Here is a 23,134-nt window from a genome sequence, read left to right as displayed (position 1 = left end):
GTTAACGAAGGAGGAGAAACCCCCCTGCGTCCGCGGGGAGCGTTTATCGACCCCGCACCGGAAGGGCGGCTAATCTCCCCCCCCGATGCGCCGCTTCGCCGCCGGCGTCGCCGTAGCGACCGCAGACTCGAAGGCCTCTGGGACGTTCGCGGGCTTTCGGCGGCCGCCGGCGAGCCCTTCGGTCAGAGTTAAAGACCTCTCCCCCCGGTTGGGCCGGCGTGTGATCTCATATCTTTCTGAAAACCGCCGTGCGGCGTCCACGGCCGTTGGGCGGTAAGACCACGGTGTCTGACTGCTTGAGCGCGGGTCCGATTAGGGCCAATCCGTCTTCTTTGTTATAACGGCGAGCTGGACGGCCGGCCTCCCGCAGAGGGGTGTGCGTCTGCTGCTGACTTCAGCTGACTGATGCTTGCGTCTGCTTAATGGATCCCCTCTGACCGCCGGTCGGTGACCTCATACCCGCCTGGAACGGCGTGTCTTCCGTGGGGTGTTACTCTCGGTCGGTAAATGTGCGGGCGGAGAGCCCTGCTCCTGTGGGGACGGCCCCTCCCCCCCATTCCGGGTGCTTCTACAGGGGTGTGGCGTAGCGCCTTTTCAGATGCGCTCAGGCAGTGCTTCTGCTTTCATTTCAGTATTCAGGAAATCTTCCGCGGTACATTAAGGGTTTTTATTAAGCGTATTTATAAATATCAGTTTCCATAATTACGCTGGGTTCGACAAATGAGCTCTGCTTCTGGAAAGGTCAGGCTGGAAAATGTCACAGAAATTCAGAGGCGTGTGGGCTTCAAGCTTCAGTAGGTCCCCCTGAGGAGGGTTGCCAGAGTGTTCGTTTTTAAATCTGTGTGGTATTTCTTAGCTTATGAGTGAAGAGCCCTAATGCTTTCATTTGAAATCGACAGACCCGCACAGCCTAGTCCCTGTGAGAGAGGGAGAGTGACTGTGCAGGACTGCTCCCCCCCACCCCCCACTCCTCCGTCCCCCAAGTTTATTCTCCTGTCGCAGCTTTCCCCCCCTCCCCCCACCACTTCACATCTCTACATACACATCTTTACATGCCAGTGCCTCGGGCTGGATGTTCCACCATGGAGTGTGTGCGTGTGTGTGGTGTGTGTGTGTGTGTGCGTGTGTGTCCGAGGACGAGACAGTTTTAAGTTTTTCCCCAGTGTGATGTTGTGTTCCTCTCTCCGCAGTCGTCCCCTGTCGGCCAAGAGTCACATTGGAAGCAGCATAAGCCGAAGTAAGGACCAGGCAGTGCAATCTTTCGGTCAGAGATTTAAAAGAGTCATATCCCCAAGGCCACTGCTGAACAGGCTGGCAGAACGCATTGATTTTCAAATCTGTTTTTTAAAACGTAAAACACGTCCCCGCATGCAGTGTGTACAGTCATATAAATGTTGTTGAGTAGGGTGTCTGTAAATTGTAGTAGAGGCTGCCTCAGTGTAGCCTTGTTTTGTGTTTGACATGTGTGTGTTGTATGAAGGATGGTTTTTCTAACCCTTGCCCCCTCCCCACCCCTCTCAAAGCCAAAGGGGTGGCCCCCCGGGTCTCGTCCACCCCCGGCTCCCTCCAGCGCTCCCGCAGCGACATCGACGTCAACGCCGCTGCCAGCGCCAAGCACAGGATGACGGCCGTGCCCTCGGCCTCGCCCTTCAGCTCGGCCGCCGCCCTCCCCCCGGGGTCCTACGCCTCTTTAGGTATCGCCTCCTCCCACAGCCCCTCCACAGACAGGATGGGGGTGCCATTAATCTCCCTTTAGTTCACGTTTTAATTAAAGATGAAAAAATGTGAAAATTGCTGGCTTTTACGGTCCGATCGGGACATTAATAAAACCTGACAGCCTCCTCGGTCCCCATTAAACTGTGCAATGGGGAGGAACAGGTGATGGGCTTTATCGCTGATAAGCGCTTCGACGCCTTTTCTGGGTGTTTACCCTAATTTATCGTTTAGGCCAACAGTCTTTCGGGCTGTTCCAGAAGATAAAGGCTCGTTTATTTAAAGGCATACTATGCAGGATTTTTACCTTGAATATATTATGAAATAGTGATGCTATTTCACACTTTCGCTGAATTCATGCACCGTTACCTGTGTTTGTTATTCTAAAATGTGTTTGGGATGTTTCTGGTGGTGGCACTGTTTTCTGTGTGAGGATGGGTACAGTGCTAGCTAACGAAGAAGTCCAGATACCGTGAACCAAAAAGACAAGCTGACAGGGCTTGTTAAAGAACTAGTTAACCTTGGAATTGCTTTTCCTCAGTGGCGTTAATTGCAGTTCACCAAGGGGCCCAAAAGCGACGCAGAGTTAGCTTGTTTTCTGTTTGAACTGTACTGTAAGTAACGTTACTGACTATGTGAAGCTGGCAGCAAGAAGGTCTTCCACGGCGTGTGAGGAAGGAGACTTCCTTGATTGTAAACACAAGCTAAGAAATCCTGCATAGTATGCCTTTAGTTTACCATTTCTTTGCTACACTGTTCAGTTAAGCAATAAAGGAAATTTTATTTTAAGATGAATTTGTGAAAACTACACTACACTGGGTAACAGTGAAGTCAGACTTGGGTTTTAAATTGGCAACACTTTTTGCTAGTTTCAAGGTTTGATATTTAGGCTATGTTGTTTCTGTTTTAGTTCACTTCATTTTATGCCACTAACTGTCCTATGAACTCACATTGACTAAAGGAAGCACATAACTCGCCTCTCACCAAATCTGCTCTCCTTTAATGGGATATAACTTAGGGCTTGCATTCAGTCAACATTTGTGCTAAACTTTGTCTTCCAAATAAACTTGCACTTTTTTCACGAACAGTTTGTCGAGTTAGTTTTAGCGATCGCTGAACTCGACGAACTCGTTTGTGAAGAAAAACAGAACGATTCCTCGCTTTTAATTATAGTCGGATGTTGACGGAAGCCCGGCCTGTGTTGTGGTGAAGCTCATTTCCTCTGCCCCCCACCCCCCCCACACACTGCTCTTGGCTTATGGGTACTAATTCTTCCTGTTGTGCCTCTCCTTCCCGCCCCCACACTGTTCCCCGCTCCGCTGCTTTTGATTTTTGCCCAAAGACGGCACGTCGGGTAGACCCGAGGGTAAGCGTACGTGTTTGTCTGACTGGTCTGTGGAGGATCCCCCTCCGCCCATCCTCGCCCCCGCCTCGGTCTGTGTTCGCCGTTCACCCGGGGCTCATCCGTAGAACTCTGCATGGACTTGTCTGCATGGTGTCGACCCCACCCCCCCACACGAGCGCCCTCCCCGAATTATCAGTGTCTCCGGCGCCAAAACTCCCCCCTCCGCCCGTACGGTCTGCCCCGGCTTCGGCGGTCACGTTCGAGTTTTCGGACCGAACTTCATACTTCCTGTCCTGTTCTCCCAACGTGCAGTGCGGTTTCACTTTATGTTGACGTCCATAATAGCGTTAGCCCCTGGGGTACCGTGTTAACCTGTGGAAATGTTCGATGGATCTGATTGTGCCCTGACACAGTTTTGTTGTAAAATCATGAGTGAATTCTTTGTGGTCCTCTCTGTTTCAGTGGTTTTCATTTGTTTGTGTATGTTTGCTGTCTGTCTGTGGGTGTCCTGATAATGCAGCTGTTCCTGATGTTGGGGAGTCATCCAAACACAAGCGTTGAGGGGTCCGGTGGAGGCCCCAGCTTTGTGGGGTCCCGTGGGAATCCCCAGCTTTGTGGGGTGCTGAGAGAAGCAGCTCTCTCTGCGGCTGTGAGGAGAAATGTTGGCTCTTTGACAGCGCAGAATCGATTCCACAGACGGCACAGTCAGCAGACCTCATGTCAGATCACACACGCTTCTGAGGGACTTTAGCTGTGCTGTCTCTGTGCTACACACACTGACTATAGCTTCTTTTTTGGGGTGTGCGATGGTCCTTTTACACATAATAGATTGTGTAAATGTTGCTGCGAATTTCAGATGGGACACATTTCACTACTGGCCTCCGAGCAGTGTTGAAAACATAGAGCACCCTGGTCAGTGGAGAGCAGTGCTTGCAGTAGTGTATTCACTTGTGTGTGAGGCTGTGTTCTGTGCAGGCAGTGCAATGGACCCCTATGAGGGTCCTCGCTTTGAAACGCCACTGCTGTTTCTTCTGCTGCCGTTCCCCCCAGGCGTCATAGCTGCCTGTCATCGTGTTTCCGCTGACTAGAGCCATCTTAGATCTGCCATTTTGTTTTAGAGTAAAATCAGAAAAGCTCCCTCGATTTTTACAGTGTCTTTTCTTTCTGTATATTGGATGGGGTTGGTGCTGTAATGTTTTCTAGGCAATCGTCCTCCACCATAGGGACTTAGAAGCCTTACTGCTTACCCATTTACTCCGAACTGTACAGGTTAACCGAGTCTGTTCAAGTTAACAGCCTAATCACAGGAGCATGAGCATTGCGCCCTCCCATGGTGAAAACTAGTCATTTTCAATGTGGGCATGTAATAAGGGTGAGTTTGTTTGATAGTAACAGGAGTGTGTATGTTTTGCCAAGACGTGAACAAGGTTCAACTGATGTGTTTACAGATTGCAGCAATGTGTTTAATGGCTTTGTTTTCAGAACATCTGTTGCAAAACGAAACATTTTTTGGGGGTATTTTTTTTAACCTGAGTATCACACACAAATTCACAGACAAAACAAGCGTGACAGCTGTGTCTGAGAATTGGGAACATTGCCGAAATTGAATTTAGATGCTTATTTGGATAGACAGCGTTTAGTTTCCTAGATTGAATGAATGTGTCATTCAGGTGGGAACAGGGCTGAAGTCCCACCCACTTTCTGTGAGGAGAGGATGAAAGTGTCCAATAGCGAGAAAGGGATTTGTCAAGGTCGTCAGCTCATTGACCTCGATGCTGGTGAGAGCAGTAACTGGGTCAGGCAGTGGAAACTGCTTTTATTGAAGTTGCTCGTTTTAGAATTACCTGACGAAAAAGCTTGTGAGAACGTCCAGATGTGACGCGTAGAAACATCTGAATACACCGGCTATTCTCTCAGTGCCCGCTGAACAGACCCTTTCAGTCCGGTGCTGATTCTGTTGCAGTCGTCTCTTGTGCAACCATCTCCTTAGTTAACTGCGAGCTTGTGAAATCTTTTTTTGGAAACTGTGATTAAGTTTAGTATCTCCCTAACTTGATATGCTTGCTAACTTGTGTGTGAACTCACACCAGTGACGACTTGTGACAGTAGGCCTCTTGGTTTTTATTTTAATAAAGGAGTGTTGTCTGTCATAAACGAGTACAGTGTTTATTACAGCTGTAGTATGAGTCTGGTACTAAGCTCCTGGCAGTATGTGGTTGTGGCCAGTGTGTATGAGTGATGTTATCTGCCGATGTGGCCAGTGTGTATGAGTGATGTTATATGCCGATGTGGTCAGGACATATGATTGATATTATATTCAGATGTGGCCAGTGTATATGATTGATGTTAAATGCTGTTGTGGCCAGTGTGTATGAGTGATGTTATATGCCGATGTGGCCAATGTGTATGAGTGATGTTAAATGCTGATGTGACCAGTGTGTGTGAGTGATGTTATATGCCGATGTGGCCAGTGTGTATGAGTGATGTTAAATGCCGATGTGGCCAGTGTGTATGAGTGATGTTAAATGCCATTGTGGCCAGTGTGTGTGAGTGATGTTATATGCCGATGTGGCCAGTGTGTATGAGTGATGTTAAATGCCGATGTGGCCAGTGTGTATGAGTGATGTTAAATGCCATTGTGGCCAGTGTGTATGAGTGATATTAAATACTGATGTGGCCAGCATGTATGATTGATATTATATGCCGATGTGGCCAGTGTGTATGAGTGATGTTAAATGCCGTTATGGCCAGTGTGTATGAGTGATGTTATATGCCGTTGTGACCAGTGTGTATGATTGATGTTATATGCCGATGTGGCCAGTGTGTATGAGTGATGTTATCTGCCGTTGTGGCCAGTGTGTATGATTGATGTTAAATGCCGTTGTGACCAGTGTGTATGATTGATGTTAAATGCCGATGTGGCCAGTGTGTATGAGTGATGTTAAATGCCGTTGTGGCCAGTGTGTATGAGTGATGTTAAATGCCGATGTGGCCAGCATTTATGATGTTAAATGTCCATATGAGTGTTTTGATGTGATATATGTTCACCCATTTGTCCTGGGTGTCCACATCTATGTGCAGTGTTTCCCAGAGAGTTGTGTGACATGTTAGCATGGAGTTTATGCCCCTCCCTCTGTGTGCCCCTCTGTCTCTCTCTCTCTCTCTCTCTCTCAGGACGGGTGCGCACTAGGAGGCAGAGTTCGGGCAGCGCGGTCGGGGTGAACACAGCTGTGACAGACAGCAGGGGTCGCAGTCGGGCCAAAGTCGTGTCGCAGTCCCAGCGTGAGTATCCCAGCATTCCCTGCCCCTCCCTCCACATCCCTGAGCAAAGCTAAACGGAGCCCTGAACTCGCCACCCTCACACACGCGAGTCCCATTCTCATCCTGCGTCTTTCACCCACCAGTATGACCTCTGACCTCTGACCTCTGTCACGGGGGTGGGGTCATACTGCATCCTCATTGGAGGCACTGCCGCCTCTCTCCCTGATCCACCCGTTCCCCCCCCCCCCCCCCTCCCTAGCATGCTGTTGACGTTCCGCTAACTCCTTGATTCTTGTTCTGAGATGCCGAGGTTGGCAGATGCCAATCAATGGCTCACCCCGGTGCATGCTGGGTAACTGTCTCATTCGTTGTTTATGACTGACTACTTCTCACTGTCTCACGACTCGCTTTCTCACACAAGGATCCAGATCAGCTAACCCTACTGGTGGTAAGCTCCACCTCATCCAATCAGAACTTCCCCTTCCCCTTAGCCCCGCCCCCGGGATAGCAGGGGGTTTCTCTGCATGCCTTTTCATTGGTCCACAGTCCTGATCTCATCCGACAAGCATGGCTCATTCTCGCTCACCTGCCTGTTCTGTTAGATCGTAGAGGATCTCTATTTCAGCCATCAGGAACACGCTGATATTTCTGCTTTTGCTTTTATTCGTATTTTGTTATTTTTTTATTTTCCTTGTTTTTTGGTTGTCGTTAATGTCGTGTGAGATATTTATGTCTTAATCATTGTTGTGTTTTTCTTCAGTGCAGTTTGACCCCGGATTCAAAACCCACCTTGTTTGTCTTGCAACTACTTTTATCGTCTGTAACACCATCAAAGCTTAAATCCCATATAAGTGTTTGTTTCATTTCATACGGGTGAAACATTGGAATCCCGGTTTTGACTTTAGGTTGTTACTTTTTATTAAAAAAACATTTTTATTGTTATCTCAAGCAGTGTCAGCCATCAGTGTGGTGAGGGGGGGGGCAGTTCATTAAAATAATCAAGGGTAAAATTTCAACTAAACATCATCAGATTAACTTTGGGAGGAAAATGCATTGTCCATTTTCCCCTCCCACTGGGCGGGACTTCAGCTTTGATAGGTGGCAGGAACCTCTCCGCATGCAGAGCAGAGTGTGTCTGGTGGGCGGAGCTTTAGCCAGTCACTAACGCTGCGTTCTGTCCCGGGACCCCTGTGCTTTTGGGTGTCTGCCCCCCGGGACCCTGTGTTTCTCGGTTGCAGCCGGAAGCCGGTCCAGCTCCCCGGGGAAGCTCCTGGGGCACACCTACGGGAGGGTCCCGCGAGCCGCCGCCGCCGCCACGCCCGCCGACAAGCGCACCAAGATCCCCCGCAGCCAGGGCTGCAGCCGCGAGACCAGCCCCAGCAGACTGGGCCTGGGTAAGAACACGCAGCCTGCGCGCACCCTACACACCTTACACGCAGCCTACACGCAGCCTGCGCACACCCTACACACACTCTACACACCTTACACACAGCCTGCGCGCACCCTACACACACTCTACACACACCTTACACACAGCCTACACACTGTACACACCTTACAAATACTCTACACACCCCTTACACTTACCCTACACACACACTGCATGCACCGTATACATGCCCTGCACACAGCCTGCATGCACCTTACACACACACTGCACACTACATACAACTTACACACACCCTACACACAACTTACATTATCTTCCACACACCCTACATATACACCCACCATACACCTTAGCAAGGTGTAGATTACCAAATAAAAAACCCACACGTCGCTGTGTGATGCTCTCAAGTATGAAATCACGGTCATGTCCTAATCCTGCTCTGAAACATGGACCAGCATCACGACAGGTTATTTTCAGAACCTGAACATTTTCCTCATCCATGACAAGCACTTTCCTAAGTATGAAAATCACAGTTACGTCCAAACACTGCTCTGAAACCAGCATCACAGTACCACGGGCCAGCATCACAGTATCACGACAGATTATTTTCAGAACCAGAACATTTTCCCCCCTCCATGATGAGCACTTTCTCCAAAAGCGGTGTCCGAACAGTCAGCGGGCCTTCTGCTCATGGAAGGCAGAGATTTTTCTCCCACAAGTCGTTTGTGTAAAGATGTTTACCCGGCCTCGGCAGACTGACGCAGAGAGCAAACGCGCTTTCCCTGGGCCCGTTCAGCCGAGTCACGTCTCTGTGTTTGGAAATAAACGTCAGCCGGTGTCCTGTCGGCCCGCCCGTTCCCATCTCCCTGCCGTCTCCATCCCTGTGATCGATTGGGCCGTGTGATCGATTGGCGTCCGCGCTAACCGGCCCCTCCCCCTTTCATTACAAAACCCATCTGTGTGTTTGTGTGTGTGTGTGTGTGTGTGTGTGTGTGCGTGTTTGTGGGGCTCTTCTGAGATCACTGTGTGTTGTCAGCCCGGTCGAGGGAAATGCTGTCATCGCAGCGTCCGGGAAGGCCGTCGTTCCGCTGATTTAGCCGCGTGCAGGAAGCGTTTGCTCATCGCCACGGCAGCGAGGGAGCGGCTAATCGGCTAGCTCCGCGAGACGTGGCCTTGTTTTGGTTGTGCTGCAGAAAGATAAGTCCGAGGGATCGGAAAGGGAGGTTATTTTGAGTTTTGGCTTCTGCTGGGATGATGCTCTGCGATAAGGTAACGTTTGTGCCGTTGCACTGAAATGCCCTTAAAAATGAATTCATCGTGAAGGTTCTCTTCCCACATTTACTTAATTGGGCAGAAAAGAAGACTGGATTTGGTGTTTTCTGTGTCTGTTCTTTTTTTCCTTTGGAGTGAAATAATTCCTTTTGTGAGTCCTTTTTTTAATCAATCTTAAAAGTTTTGTTTCGTTTGAAATTTGTTTCTTTTCAAATGACAATATTAAGAAACTGAATTTGGGGAATTGAAAAATAGCCCCACCCGCTCTCTTCCTTAACAGGAGTCCTAACCTCTTGTCTTGAGATAACACGCCGGTTTCAGAACGACGGCTCTAACTCTCACGCCTTTCAGTGTCTAACCTGTGATGTCTCGTGTCTCCGGGAGACGTAGCCCCGCCCCCCGCCCCCCCCCTTACCCCGACCTCACCCCGAAAGGGGGTGGGGCCTCGCTGCCCCTCCCCTCTCCTCCCCTCCACCCCCCGGAGCCTGTGTTCTGTGTGGTAAAGTTCTTCTCCCCGCCGCACGCTAGCCAGGAGCAGCCGAATCCCCCGCCCCAGCATGAGTCAGGGCTGCAGTCGCGAGAGCAGTCGGGACACCAGCCCCGCCCGGGGCTTCACCCCTCTGGGTGAGTACCTCACGCCGCGTAGGGCCCGGACGCCTTCCTCGCGCTCCCCCGGTCACGCCATGCCCTCCCCCGCCTCCAGCCCTCAGCCCGCCCCCAACCTCTCCCCGACAGGCCAATCGACTCCTTTCCGTGTCCAAATTACAAGAACGCCCTCCCCTACCCCCCCCCTTTCTCCCTCTATTTACAAACTGCACCCTTTGCTTGCCATCCTGCATGTACTAACCCCCCCTCACAGTCCCAGCTGTCAATCGAGGCCTGTGCTGTCAATCGAGGCCTGTGCTGTCAATCTAGGCCTGTGCTGTCAATCTAGGCCTGTGCTACCCTCTGGAATGTTGCACTAATAATTGCAGGAGGCCGTACCCCCAAACAACCCCAAACACTTCCAAACCTGCCTAATCTGGCTTCTGATAAGTGTCTGCACATTAATATCTTTTCTAAACCCTCTTTCATTCTTGATTTCTGGCTCTTGCAGAGAAGTGGTGGGCTATTCAGGGTGACCGTAATCAGAAAATCAGCTTTTGTTTTTATAAGTCAAACGCATCTTGACAGGAAGAGCCTTTGTGTTAAGATGAAGACCAGCAGCTGACCGATAGGATGGATAAGAGAACGGTCGTAGCGTGCAAACTCTTGCGGTCTTTCAGAGCGCAAACCCTCGCGGTCCCGTAGAGGGCGGGACCCCCTCTCTGCGCTCCACCTCCGATGCTTGTGAATGCAGCCTTTCTCCCCTATGCAGTGATGTCACAGCGGAAGTGCCATTGCATCGTCATGGTGTCGTCATGGGCGCAGTATCGCGTGTGTGTTTCACATTCACAGAGAGAGGGAGGGAGGTTATGTGTGGGGGCGGAGCATGTGTGAACCACACAAACCCCTCCCCCTCTCAGGGGGGCCTGGCGATGAGGGCGCCGCTTCGAGCTCGGCGAACATCGCCGCGCGTGACTAACCCGCCGGGTTTTTTCCGCTCCTTCCTCTCCCCCGCAGCCTCTCGACGTCACTCCCGTTCCACCAGCGCTCTCTCCACGGCCGACCCCGCCGGCCAGTCAGGTGACCTGCATGCCCCTCCCCCCACCGGGCCCGGGTCCAGTCCTGGTAGCACCGGGCCTGTATCCGCATGTGTCCGTAGTGCTGTGACTCTCGTCCGCCTCCGGGGGCGATAGAGAGCAAGAACTTCTACACTTCACATCACAGACTGATGTAACACTGATGTAGAACACAGCAAATGCATGCGTAGGCTCTGTCGAATGTGTTATTAATACATTATAGGTTTACCTCAGTAGTGGCAGGAGTGTGGGAAGTGGGGAGGGACAGGGGACATTATCAGTGTATATTGTCTGAAAGATGTGAAGTGTAAAGGTTTTTATATTCTCCAGTTTTCATTTGAAGGCCTCATCGGTGTTATTTCCATGCCTGGTGATTTGCGTTGGCTGAATTTTCATTTCATTTGGCTGGTTTTGCCAGCAGACATGATTTTCTGTATGCATCTGTTGTGCTGTTTAGTGATTTTTCACTGCATAGTTTCATTTAGCGCTTTCTGGTCAGTGTTTGCTTTTCGTAGCATTGAACCTTTTAGTTCTGAGCAGGCTTCCGTGAAGTGTCACTGTGTAGCAGAAAGGCGGGATTTTACCAGACAGAAAGTCTGAATAAATCTCAGCTCTTTCTCCATCCTCACTCTCAATGATGTAGTGCTGCAGCGTTTATTTTCCTTTGAGGAACCGGCTGAATTCATTTATAGTGCGTCAGAAAGTGCTTCCTTCTGCGTATTTGGTCATGTCTTTTGTGCTTGGCGATTACGTGTTTTCCTTTTAAGATGTGATTGCTGGTTCTGATTCCATTTGCTCTGTGCTCATATCTGGGATTTGGGGGTCTTATTTCCATTCTTTACTTTAGTGGTTTCCCAGATTTGTCATCACTCCTAAACCTTTTGCGTCTTTGTTTGATACTCATACGGGGTTCCGTCTCTTTTGGTTGTCTGGTCTCTCCTCTCACTCTTTGTTTGGACAGTGGGTCAGCTGCTTTCTCTCCCCATTTCCCTCATTAGCTCATTCAGGCTTTTTTGTTTACGCCAAAGTCTTTTCAGTGTCCATATCTCACACACCATTAAGAACTTGACTAAGTGAAACAGTCAAACAAAAAAAAAGTCATGAAAAATTCTCTGAATTCTCCCTGAGCTCTGATCTAATAGAGACCTTTGTCTTAAAGGCCTATCAAGTCTCCTAAAATCCTGAATATTAATTTTATAATAACATACTATTGCTATTAATATTAAGATAAAAAACATATTATAATGTGAATTATTGCCATTTGTATGCAGAATATCAGCACAAATAAGCTGCTTGTTAATATGTTCTGCCCTTGTTTGGCCATGGAAGTGGTGTGAATGGAAGTGAATGTAAAGATCAGGTGTTTTGACTGGCCATGGTGTCTGCACACAGATCCTCTCTGCAGTGCTGAAGGGTAAAGACTGCTTCGTAATGAAAGTACCATAGAATAAAAACCGCCGTGTAGCTGACGCCAGACTCATTCCATCTCTGCCCATTCGCCTCACAGTTTCGTTTTCCGCAACCACCGTTTTCGCTTCCATCCCGGACCGGAGGACAACCGCCATTTTGTTTCCACCGCTGAGGCTCTTGGGTTTTGCTCTCTCCCTCTCCCCGTCTGACTGACCCCCCTCCCCCCCTCCCTCTCTCTCTCCGCCCCGCAGACCGTTTCGGGCTGGTCCACCAGGCCCGGATCTCGGCCTCGGTCAACGCCATGCGGGTCCTGAACACCGGGACGGAGGTGGAGGCCGCGGTGGCGGACGCCCTGGTAAGCCCCCGGGCCGCCGCTCCGCCTGCAGCGGTCGCGTTCGCCGCAGACTGCGCTCCAGTCTCACCGCAGCAAAGCGCATCGCAGCGAAGGGTCTTCGATGCGGCTCGTTACAGTGTTTGAGCGCGCTAGGAAAAGTGTTAGCCGTGCGGTGCTCAGCTAATAGAAACGGTTTCTCTTCTCAGGTGCCTGAGTGAGATGTGTGAACGACTCTTTTGGGATGGGGTTTACTGGTGTGTGTGTGTGTTGGGGGGGGGGGGAGGTGGGGGGGTTGGGTGGAGAGGGGGATGACAAACACTGCTGATCTAAGAGAGCAGAAATGTCGTTATGTCAGCAAAGCCGATGAAAGCTGCTATATTTGGAAGAATTGAAATAAGCACTTAAAACTGCCAGGAGCTGCTGCTTTGCTGAGATGTGTTTTCATTCAGAAATAGAACGCAATGTTTTTAGCCCCTTTCCTGTCAATAGTAATATCTCTGTAGCCTTCTCATTTGGTAAATGCCTTAATGGAATATTGCTGTTTATAATGATGAGAGTAATGCCCCCTATGGCCTCTGAGGTATATTACATGACCTCTTGACCCCTACAGATATTTGTGTTTTTCCTCTTTCTCTTGATGACAGACTGTTTTCTTCTTGCGTTTTGACAAACAGTAACTGTCTTCACTCTTTCTCAATTCTCTGTGACCTTCTCAGCTGTTAGGAGACTCCCGGAATAAGGTAGTTGTTTTCATTTGCACACGTTCTTGTCTATCCATCTCTCTCACTAATCACCATGGAGACTGCATGCGGGTTAGGAATGTGAGGTCCCCCTCATGAACAGCCACACGCCTGAACCCAGCCCCATTTACTGATTAACACAGCGGCACTGAAAGCATCACGCGTCCCTTTTGCTGACGTATTACCGTTATTTTATTTAACGTAGTTTAACCCTTGGAAAAGTCCTTTTTTTGAGATTTTTTCAAAATTCTCATTTCGTATTCTAGAACTCCATCGCTTTCCGATTACCAGTGGTAATTGGAGCATTTGAATTGGAAGCATTAGAATGCTGAGTTGAGAGCATTCTAATCGCATATTTTACACCTTAAAGGGTTAAATTCCCCAATGGGGGCTCTAATGTAATCTATTGTCATGAAACAGACAGTGCTTACGTCGACGTAGCTTGTCATTGTGATTAGCAGGTCTGTATAAATGCTTGCCGTGTCCAACCAAGCACTTGGCCTTGCTTTTATTTACTGGCAGAAGAACGCTTGGTGCTTTGTGAAGCTCATTCATCAGTAATGTGTCCTCCTGAACCCTCCCTGTCGCGGCCATTTGATTTCTCCTCCCCACCTTCCATCTCTAATTTGAACATTTTCACCAAGTTCTTTTTTTTTGTTGAGGAACCCAACCCATCGACCGCATGCAGCATCATCCCGATTTCGGTCTCGCTGTGGGAGGGCTTTTCTGTAGCCCGTCGAACAGGGGGATGGTGGGAATTATGCAACGGGACGGAAAGGAAATGAGATGTTTTAATGCAGGGTGGCAGATGAAAGGATGCTGAATAAAGCCCTGTCTGCGTAATGAGCAGGTTTTCCATGCATAACTACATCTAATCACTCTGCACAGGATGCATGAGCAGCATGAGGCCTCCACCCTTAGGCCTGAATGAGCTGATTTTGTGAATTGCAATGTCGGAAATGAACGAATCGAATCAAATTTGGAATCAAATCAGATTCATTTGTGTAGCCTGTTTTACAAAACATTTGTCGCAATACAGTTTATAATGGACTCTGGCCTAACCTCGTACAGGAGCAAGCCTGGAGCCCTGGAGGCAAGGGAACGGGTAGGAAGATGGGAGGGGCAGATGGGAGGAAACTTTGGGAGGAACCAGACTCAAGGGGGGTGGAGCCCACCCTCCTCTGGGCAATTTAATTCAAAATCCTTTCTTTCAGAAACCTCCAGTAATGGTAACTTTTTAGACGCCACTGATTAATGTATCCTCAACCCCAACCCCCCCACCCCTGCACCCCAGCACCATGCTGTCACAGGCACAGTAACAGGAAATTAGCGGGGCCCAGCCACCCAGATCAGCCGGAACCCTTGCATGGCTGTAGTTGGTTGCATGGTCATTTGTCCGGACTAACACCGTTTGGCCATTTGGAGTCCACTGCGCGCTCTACACCCCCCCATACTCTGACATCACTTCCTGTCCCGTTCCCCCCCCCCCCCCCCCACCTCAGCGGAAGCCCGTGCGGCGGCGGTACGAGTCGCCGGGGATCTACTCGGACGACGACGCCAACAGCGACGCCTCGAGCGCCTGCTCGGAGCGCTCGTACGGCTCGCGCAACGGCGGCGTCCCGCACTACCTGCGGCAGACGGAGGACGTGGCCGAGGTGCTCAACCACTGCGCCAGCTCCAACTGGTCCGAGAGGAAGGAGGGCCTGGTGGGCCTGCAGAACCTCCTCAAGAGCCAGAGGATACTCAGGTAGGGGCGGAGTCTGGCAGCGCGTGGGCAGGGCTGAAGGGCAGAGTGGGCGGGGCCTCGGAAATAGTATGTTATCCTTCAGGGTACAATATTTGTGCTGCAGATGTGGGCATTTTCTTTTTATTTACCTGCAGACTAGGTTTTCTGTAAGCGAGAAATCCTGTCGAGGTGTTTATTTTTCTTCAAACGAGAGAGGTGGCTCGTTTATGAGCAGGTGTGGAACCGAAAGGTGGCCCTGCGTGAGGTTGGTTTTAGGCGAAGCAGAAGAAGCGTGTGGTGCGGTGAGGGATTTAATCAGCCTCTCTTTGATGTGTGAGGTTTATGTGTGACGTGCGGTCGTGCTTTGCAGCCGAGTGGAGCTGAAGAGGCTGTGCGAGATCTTCACCAGGATGTTCGCAGATCCACACAGCAAGGTAACCCACGGCCGGGAGAGGGGTGGGGGTGGGGGGTGGGGTACTGCACATAACGGGGTCATGAGCCCATATGAGGCCTCTGGCACCGCTAACCACTAGTTTGTGTGTGTTTGTTTTAATCTAACTCTGAAGGTTTCAGTGGTGAAAAATTATACTAATAATGTCTGTTAAACGGCAATATAAAGTAGATGTGCATTTTTATTGAGGTCTTGTTGTTGCTCTTCTTATTAAAGAATAGCACTCTCTCAAGGGAGTGGCTAGGGCATCTTGTTTTCAAATGGCCCTGAGGCTATTTCTATGGCGAGCAGATAAAAGATTCAAACTCCTGTATGGCTTCATAATAGTGATAATACTTAAACGGAGGCAGTAAAAACCTGCTTTATGCATTTTAAAAGTATCATTTAGTTTTACTGTAGTCTTTCAGATTTTTATGTGCATACTTACGTGAATGTAGCACAGCCAGCCCTGGTGACATCACGCGTTTCTTTGTTCTAATGGAATGTTTATCTTGTTGCATGTTCGGCCTTGGTGTGGATTAACCTCAGCGAGTAAGTGTGTGTTTTTACTCATCTTTGATAAGTCCGTTGCAGTTGAGCTCATATATCTGTGCCAGTGTACGCACCGTGTGCTTATTTTAAGTAATGTGCTCAACAATTTAAGTTATTTTGGGATAATACTGTATATATATATTGTGTAGAGCTTACTGTAAATTTACTGTTTTCATCACTCGTAATATGAATAATTTCAGTTCTCTATCTAATTGAAGTAAGTCTGTACATACACACGTTAAGGATTTTGACATGAATAATTGTGTCTGTACATCATCAAAGGTGTTGAGCGACGTGCCAGTTGAGGTAGGTTACTGCCAACTGGCTACAAAAAGAATAACGTTGTCAAGGTGTCAGAATAACGTTTGGGACGTTGGTGATGCTGCGTCCAGTCACAGGAAAGGGGATGAACCGTACGCGCCTCTTGCATAAACGGAGCCTGGCTGTGCCGTGTGACGCTGTGGCTCCGCCCCCCAGGTGTTCAGCATGTTCCTGGAGACGCTGGTGGACTTCATCACCATCCACAGGGAGGACCTGCAGGACTGGCTCTTCGTGCTGCTCACGCAGCTGCTGAAGAAGATGGGTGCCGACCTGCTGGGCTCCGTGCAGGCCAAGGTGCAGAAAGCGCTCGACGTCACCAGGTGAGAGCCGCCCACCGCGCGCAGGGAACCCAGAGCCGTTCCGTTTCTGAGGACTTGCATCTCTTTTTCTCCCTGTTCCTCTCTCCTTATCTCTCCCTTTCTCTCTCTCATTCTCTTGCTCTGTTGCTTTCTCTCACTCTTTCGCTGTCCCCCCTCTTGCTTTCCCTCTCTCCATTTCCCTCTCTTACTCTCTTGCTCTCTTTCTCTCCCTTTCTCTTTCTCTCTCGCGCTCTACCTTTCTTAGTTCAGTTCAATTGATGGTAGGAAACATGTCCGTACTACATGAGAGAAAAACACTGAAGATACAGTATGATGAGGATAATAACACCCCCTTCTCTCTCTCTCTCTCACAGGGACTCTTTTCCCTTTGACCAGCAGTTCAACATCCTGATGAGGTTCATCGTTGATCAGACACAGACTCCCAACCTCAAGGTGTGTTCTGACGCATATTAGTGTCACACGTATTTAGTGTGCTGGTACTGTTAGGGCTTTGGGTTGTGGTTTCAGCTCCCATACAAATGCCATTACATCTGAGTCCTTTGCAGACAGATAACATTATGACATATAATGCATCAGGCGGTGTTTCACATCGCGGGAAGCTGCTGCTGTTTACGTTTCAGCTGGTGGCCTTTCTTCTCGATGTTGTAACCGCACGCTTCACCTCCAGGTGAAGGTGGCCATCCTGAAGTACATCGAGTCCCTGGCCCGGCAGATGGACCCCGCGGACTTCGTGAACTCCAGCGAGACGCGGTTGGCCGTGTCCCGCATCATCACCTGGACCACCGAACCGAAGAGCTCCGACGTCAGGAAGGTGAGCTGGGTCACCGCGGCAACCGCGGGTCGGTCGGTCTCCCGCGCGGAGCTCCCTCCTTCATCGCGCGCGCATGCGTGAGCCCCGTCCATCCATTGGCTCGCTGACTCCGTCCTCTGCGGGTGACCGCCTGTCTGAGGAACCCCCTCAAACGGGTCCGCAGTTCTGCAGCTCAGAGTTAAGTTTGGGGTTTCGAGGGAGGATTCTGAGGGTATTCAGGGAAGTCTTTTTTATTTTATTCTCTTATCTCCTAAAATAAGAGACAGCTGGCGAGGTTCCAAGTCTCTCTCTCTTTTCTGAGGCAAAACCGATGTCAACCACAGGAAAGGCCACCTTTGTTTATGTATCAGTTTTTCTGTTCAGCCGTTTTAAAACACATTTTTATCAGGCCAGCGTGTGTGTGTGATTTCGGTGAGAAACAGAGGAAGCTGTGCTGCCAGGATTTAATGGATTTAAACATGGATCCCTCACAGTCCTCCCAGAGAGAGGGGCTGTCAAACAGAGTTTTTGTCTCTGCTTTCTGGCTGGGTGGTATAGCCCAGTTTAGCTTGCACTTTTTCTCGCTTGTTGGAGGGCAGGGAACATTCTGGCTTAAAAGGGGAGGGGGGGGAAGGAAAGGTCAAAGGTCACCCTGGAGGAGAAGGGCAGTAGCACCTCATGCCTTTTCATTTATTTCTTTTTTATTTGTTTGCTTGCTTTTGATTTAATTGCCCCCCTTAACCCTGGTGTCTTGCCCACGGAACCCCAGACCCTTCATAACTGGGCGGGAGAGGATTTGTCAGGCAGGCCCAGTACCACGCCCTCGCTGCCCGGGGAGGGCAACCTGGAGGAGAGGTGCAAACAGGTAGAGCGCCCCCTATCGGCACGTCACGCCTGCGCCTTAACCACCCACAGAGCGCCGGGCCTCTCCAGCGCGGCCTCTCTCTTTAACCCTGGCTTTGCCTGGCTGCTCACAGTTCACTTCCGGTCAATCCTCACTTCCGCCTTTTCTCTCTTTCGGAAAGGGGGTGGGGTGGGGCGGGACGCTGGGAAAACACTTACGCGTGTTTTAGACATGTGTTGTGTGTTAACCTTTACTTACACCGTCGAGGCTTTGGGTAACCAGCCGCACTGTACGTGCGTGGAAAGGTTTCGCGAGCTTGAGGCCGATGTCGCTGTCGAATAACGTTTGTAAAACCGGAATGTTTCGCATTTCATCCGAAACCCTCGACACTCATCCCCACCGCTTCTTTTGCCTAACACGTCGCCGTCGTCGCCTGTTTAATTTTAACGAACAGCTTGGTCGCCTGACGGTTTTTTGCATGCAGGTTTGTACTAAGAGCGTCTCGCCGACAAGTGTCGAATTTAACCGTGTGCTTACCCAGTGAAATGTGCTCAGTTCTGTGCGTGTGAAGGACGACCCACGCGCTGGACGTCTCCTGTTGCTCTGTGTGACGGTGCAGTTCAGGCCCTGCTTCAGTCATCCACACGCTTGTGCCATTAGGACGCAAGCAGCCTGGCTGTGGGTTGCAGAATTGCCTGTGCTGTTATTTGACGCTATCTTGTAAACCGAGATTGGATTTAAGCCATGCACATGAAAGTCACTCGATGTTCTCATTGTTTATAAACCCATAACATCACCACCCGGCGTGACCTCCACGGTTCCGCTGAGCTTTCTGCTTTTGGAGACGTTCCAGTGCTCAGTGTTGCCGAACACAGCTGTGGCCTTTTCGACGGAAAACCGGCACTTGGCAGACAGAGACTCGTTTCTTCTGGAGACCTGCCACATAAGTTTTCCTGTCTTTCACATGAATAAGTAACCTGGTAGGGGTGTTTCCTGAATGGATTAGCTCTGTGAACTTTGGTTAAGAGTCTTGCTTCTGGTGAGTATTGTCCGGAGTGCTCGCTCTAGCTCACAGGCTAACAGTGTTGGTGTACGGAACGTGATGCCTTTCTCCAGCCCTGTTCCTGGGGGGTTCCCGATTTCTCCCTCCTGTTCTGAGTGAGCTTTGCCCTCCGCCCCACAGGCCGCCCAAGTGGTCCTGATCTCGCTGTTCGAGCTGAACACGCCCGAGTTCACCATGCTGCTGGGAGCTCTGCCCAAAACATTCCAGGACGGGGCCACCAAACTCCTGCACAACCACCTGAAGAACTCCAGCAATGCTAGTGTGGTAAATTCCCTCCCTCGCATCCCCCCCCCCTCCTCTGAATGCTTTGTCTCACCGACTGCCCTTGGCCAGTGCTCTGGAATGTGCCAACTCCACCTTAAGATAGGGGGGGCAGAGCATAGCTTTCTCAGACTGTTGTCTGACCATCACTCCCCTTAAATTCAGTGTAAAGCACACCTGTGTTATTGCTCCAGAGGGTTTCTTAGCAGAGGCAGCACTGTGTATAGATATTTATTAGTATGCCATTAATAAGGGTTTTCATGGACTCATATTTCATGTTTCAACAGTGTAAGTGTGATGTCATTGATCCAGCCCACATCAGGGCTCCTTAGAGCCAGACTCAGAAGGTCAGATCTAATGTCCATGTGGTTCCTGGGACCCTCATAGTGTGTCTGTCTTTCTCTTGCAGGGCTCTCCAAGCAACACCATCGGACGCACCCCCCCTCGACACCCCACCAGCCGCACCAGCCCCCTCACCTCCCCCACCAACTGCTCCCACGGGGGGCTTTCACCCAGGTACCCCGCGCCCTCCTGTATCCCACAATCCCTTGCGCCCCTTGACAGGGCGGCCAGTCTGCATGGACTGCGCCCTGAGCATGGCGGCCCGCTTCACCCGCCAAACAGACCCGGGAAATGGGAGGTCAAACCGCTTGATAAGAACTACAACTTCCCACCAAACAATCGGCAGTGTTTGTTTATGTAACTTCCTGAATGGAGTAGAGGAACTGGTTTGCGGCCCGTTTGAAATTTGGACGCCGTGGCGACGCGGCGGGTGGGTTTGACGCATTTCCCGCTGCGCCATGTTCAGCGGCGTTTGTCTCGGTCCTGACAGGACTGACATGTAAGGAATGGCCGCCCGACCTCTTATAAAAGCTTCTGCTGGGACTCCGTAAACAAAGGAGCAGTTTGCCTGTGGTCCCGGTCTGTGGGCCCAGGGAGTTCCGCGCAGGCACTGGGGCGTGAAGGAACCCTGCCTGTCGATAGAAGGCCGTCCTGCTGCCTGCTAAATGGGCGCCAGGCACAAAACCTCTTAAAGGCCAAGAGAGCCGAAGCTTGTGTTTCAGTGCACCGGCTGAGATTGGCTGAAAGCAGACAGAAAGGAATGAATCGGTGACAGAAACGGTTGATGACTTTTTCTCCTTTTCCACTGTTTTTTTTTTTCTTGCTTTTGCTGAGTTTCTGAAAATGTTACGCTTGCGGCTGACGTTACAGCAAAAGCAGGTCCCACAGATGGGTCTTCAAAAATATTAAGTTTTGGTCAACATATACACGCTGGTATATAAAGGAAAAGAGGGATGTGGAATGCTCCATCTTTGTTTATGGATTTCTAGAGAATTCTTAACTCTTCTCTAATAAACGCATGCCCCTAACCTGCCACTCAGACTATAGTTTCTTTTTCTCTTCTCTCCCTCCTTTCTTCTGTCTCCCTCCCTCTCCTGCTCTCACTCTTTCCTCTTCTCCCTCTCTCTGTCATTCTCTCTCTTTTCTCTCTCTCTCTTTCTCTGCCCCTCTCTCTCCATCTGTCCCTCTTGCTTTTCTATCTCCTTCCCTCTCTCTATCGCTCTCTCTCTCCCCCTCTCTGTCTCTCTGTCTCTCTCCCCGTTCTCTCCTGGCTGGGCTGTGGGTACAGCCGGTTGTGGGGCTGGAGTGCCGACGGGCTGTCCAAGCACGCCCCTCCCCCTCCGCCGCCTCACCCCCTCCCCGCCGCCCCCTCCCTCAAGGCCTTCCGCCGCGCTTACTCTCCCAGGTAACACGCCTCCGCGGGGGTGTCACAGTATGCGGGAGAGGAGGGGGGGGCGTCAGTAACGGAGTCCCTTCTGCATCGTCTTATAGCGTTCTCAGTTATTTTACCTGTGTGGAATATTCCCAGTTCGTATATATCAGTGCTTCTTCAAATATAACCCAGAGATCATTCGGTTGTGCGTCCGTCAACAGAGCGTCAGCTGTTTGGACTTTGTCTGGAATGTTCACCTGGGCTGTTCTTTGAAATCTCCAGATATTTGCTTGAACCCTTTGATGTCCTTTTCGGAGTAGCCTCGATTTTCCAGCTGTTTGTCAGCTCATAGACCCGACTGTAACCGTGCACTAAACTGAGGTCATTCACGCACGCAGCTTAAGAAAACCGAAGGAGTCCCTCCCTGCGTCTGCGTGGTGCGCACGTGCACACCTCGGTTAAGTGCACGGTTTCCAGGTGACGTGAGCCCGGCGGAAGGACGCGGGCCTGCTGACTGGCAAATGGCTCTGAGCGTTTCCGTACGTTCTGTAGAGGACACACTGCACTCTCTGCCACAGGTGCAACTGACAGTTATCATACGCTAACTTAATTTTATGCTATACGGGTGCACGCTAGGGCTGTCAAAAAATATTCGAAGTTCGAAAACTATTCGAAAATCTTTCTTTTTTTAAAGTTCGAACCTAAATTTGAGCATTCGAATATTAGTTTTGGATCCCGCGTATTGTAATTAACATGCACACTTTAATTTCATGCGGCGAATCATGTTCATGCACGCAAAGTTAACATGCAGGCTTTAATTTCATGCGGCGAATCATGTTCATGCACGCAAAGTTTATTTCCTGTGCTAACGTTACTTCCTCTGTCAACAAAAAACGTTCTGCCCTGGACCCAGGGCAAGTGGATCGTCTGGTTTTCCTTGCCAATAACCTCCAGTGATACTTTCAGCTCCATGGACACCAAACGTTACTGGTCAGCTAGCCTCGCGAGCCAGTCTCTTTTTCCACTTCGTTAAATAGATCTGGTCAGCTAACAATTTAGGCTAAATAATGTTCCCATGGCAGGCTATGTTTCCTTTATTTTCTGAAGATTTTGATAAAATTGGATGATGAAAGAAGTTAAACAGAGTAAGTAATTTATGTTGTTTTAGGCTACAGGTTAGCCGTTTGAATAGTTTTTGTGTTAAGAAATAAACAGGGATTTCCTATGAACAATTTCCCGATGATTAATAAATGCCGGTATGTGGCAAATTACATCCATGTGAAAATGCTTTATTCATTTGCGCATTAGGCTATAGAAACTGCAGGGGGCTCATTTGTAAAATGAACTTGCGTGCATAAGTCAAGTGAAGACCTGACGTAGAGCGACGACCGTTTCTACGGTCAAATCGAGTCATGTTGAAATTTTTAAATCACTACTTTGACGTGATTTTCTACGCACGCGCCACACAGTTGATCTAAAATACGTTTTGTAAATGAAGCCCCAGATGTAGTAATGAAAGTTCACCGCTGTCCTCTATTCTACTGCCCGCTTGTGGAAAATAACGTGCAGGCCAGTTTAGAGAGAGCGTCATGTGCATATTGCGCCCGACAATAAGCGGCTTATTTTTGTGAATTATAGGCAAAAGATATTCGAATATATTCAAACTCTAACTAATTACAAAAGCTAATATTCAGACTCAATTTCATGGCACTTTTGACAGCCTTAGTGCACACACGGCTCTTAACATTTTTGTCTTAGAAATTTGAAGCGGAAACAACTCCCCCCCTTTCCACATGGATGGCAGATGAGACACACATACTTGATTCTAAACAGGAGATTGCTCTCCGAATTTTGGGCATCTGTGGAGTAAAGAATAGAATGTGCCTTTTAGCATCTTAGCCTCTTAACCTTTTGGTATGCCCCTTGGAAATCACTCCATTTAATAATCTGACCCTTCATATTTATAAAACAGACCAAACAAAGGACA

General features: G+C 49.7%; 1 protein-coding gene across 11 annotated transcripts in view; it reads left to right on the top strand.

The window, feature by feature from the left end:
* Positions 1-23,134, top strand: part of clasp1a (cytoplasmic linker associated protein 1a) — an 83,031-nt gene that overhangs the window by 49,505 nt on the left and 10,392 nt on the right. For 2 of the 11 annotated variants that reach the window (XM_064326743.1, XM_064326744.1), the window contains exons 11-29: positions 1,191-1,237; positions 1,524-1,694; positions 3,056-3,079; positions 6,233-6,340; positions 6,741-6,767; positions 7,558-7,713; positions 9,510-9,605; positions 10,584-10,646; positions 12,304-12,407; positions 13,103-13,126; positions 14,629-14,873; positions 15,223-15,286; positions 16,312-16,475; positions 16,829-16,907; positions 17,143-17,286; positions 18,035-18,130; positions 19,293-19,436; positions 19,843-19,949; positions 21,064-21,180. In XM_064326743.1, coding sequence (XP_064182813.1) covers positions 1,191-1,237; positions 1,524-1,694; positions 3,056-3,079; positions 6,233-6,340; positions 6,741-6,767; positions 7,558-7,713; positions 9,510-9,605; positions 10,584-10,646; positions 12,304-12,407; positions 13,103-13,126; positions 14,629-14,873; positions 15,223-15,286; positions 16,312-16,475; positions 16,829-16,907; positions 17,143-17,286; positions 18,035-18,130; positions 19,293-19,436; positions 19,843-19,949; positions 21,064-21,180 — 1,980 coding nt within the window. The remainder of the gene's footprint in view (positions 1-1,190; positions 1,238-1,523; positions 1,695-3,055; positions 3,080-6,232; positions 6,341-6,740; positions 6,768-7,557; positions 7,714-9,509; positions 9,606-10,583; positions 10,647-12,303; positions 12,408-13,102; positions 13,127-14,628; positions 14,874-15,222; positions 15,287-16,311; positions 16,476-16,828; positions 16,908-17,142; positions 17,287-18,034; positions 18,131-19,292; positions 19,437-19,842; positions 19,950-21,063; positions 21,181-23,134) is intronic. The other 9 variants (XM_064326738.1, XM_064326739.1, XM_064326740.1 and 6 more) reach the window with 9 other exon arrangements.

This window comes from Anguilla rostrata, chromosome 3, assembly GCF_018555375.3.
Source record: "Anguilla rostrata isolate EN2019 chromosome 3, ASM1855537v3, whole genome shotgun sequence".
In the NCBI taxonomy this organism is placed as follows: Eukaryota; Metazoa; Chordata; class Actinopteri; order Anguilliformes; family Anguillidae; genus Anguilla; species Anguilla rostrata.
The sequence above is the reverse complement of the archived record's forward strand: the minus strand, read 5'-3'. Positions and strand labels throughout refer to the sequence as shown.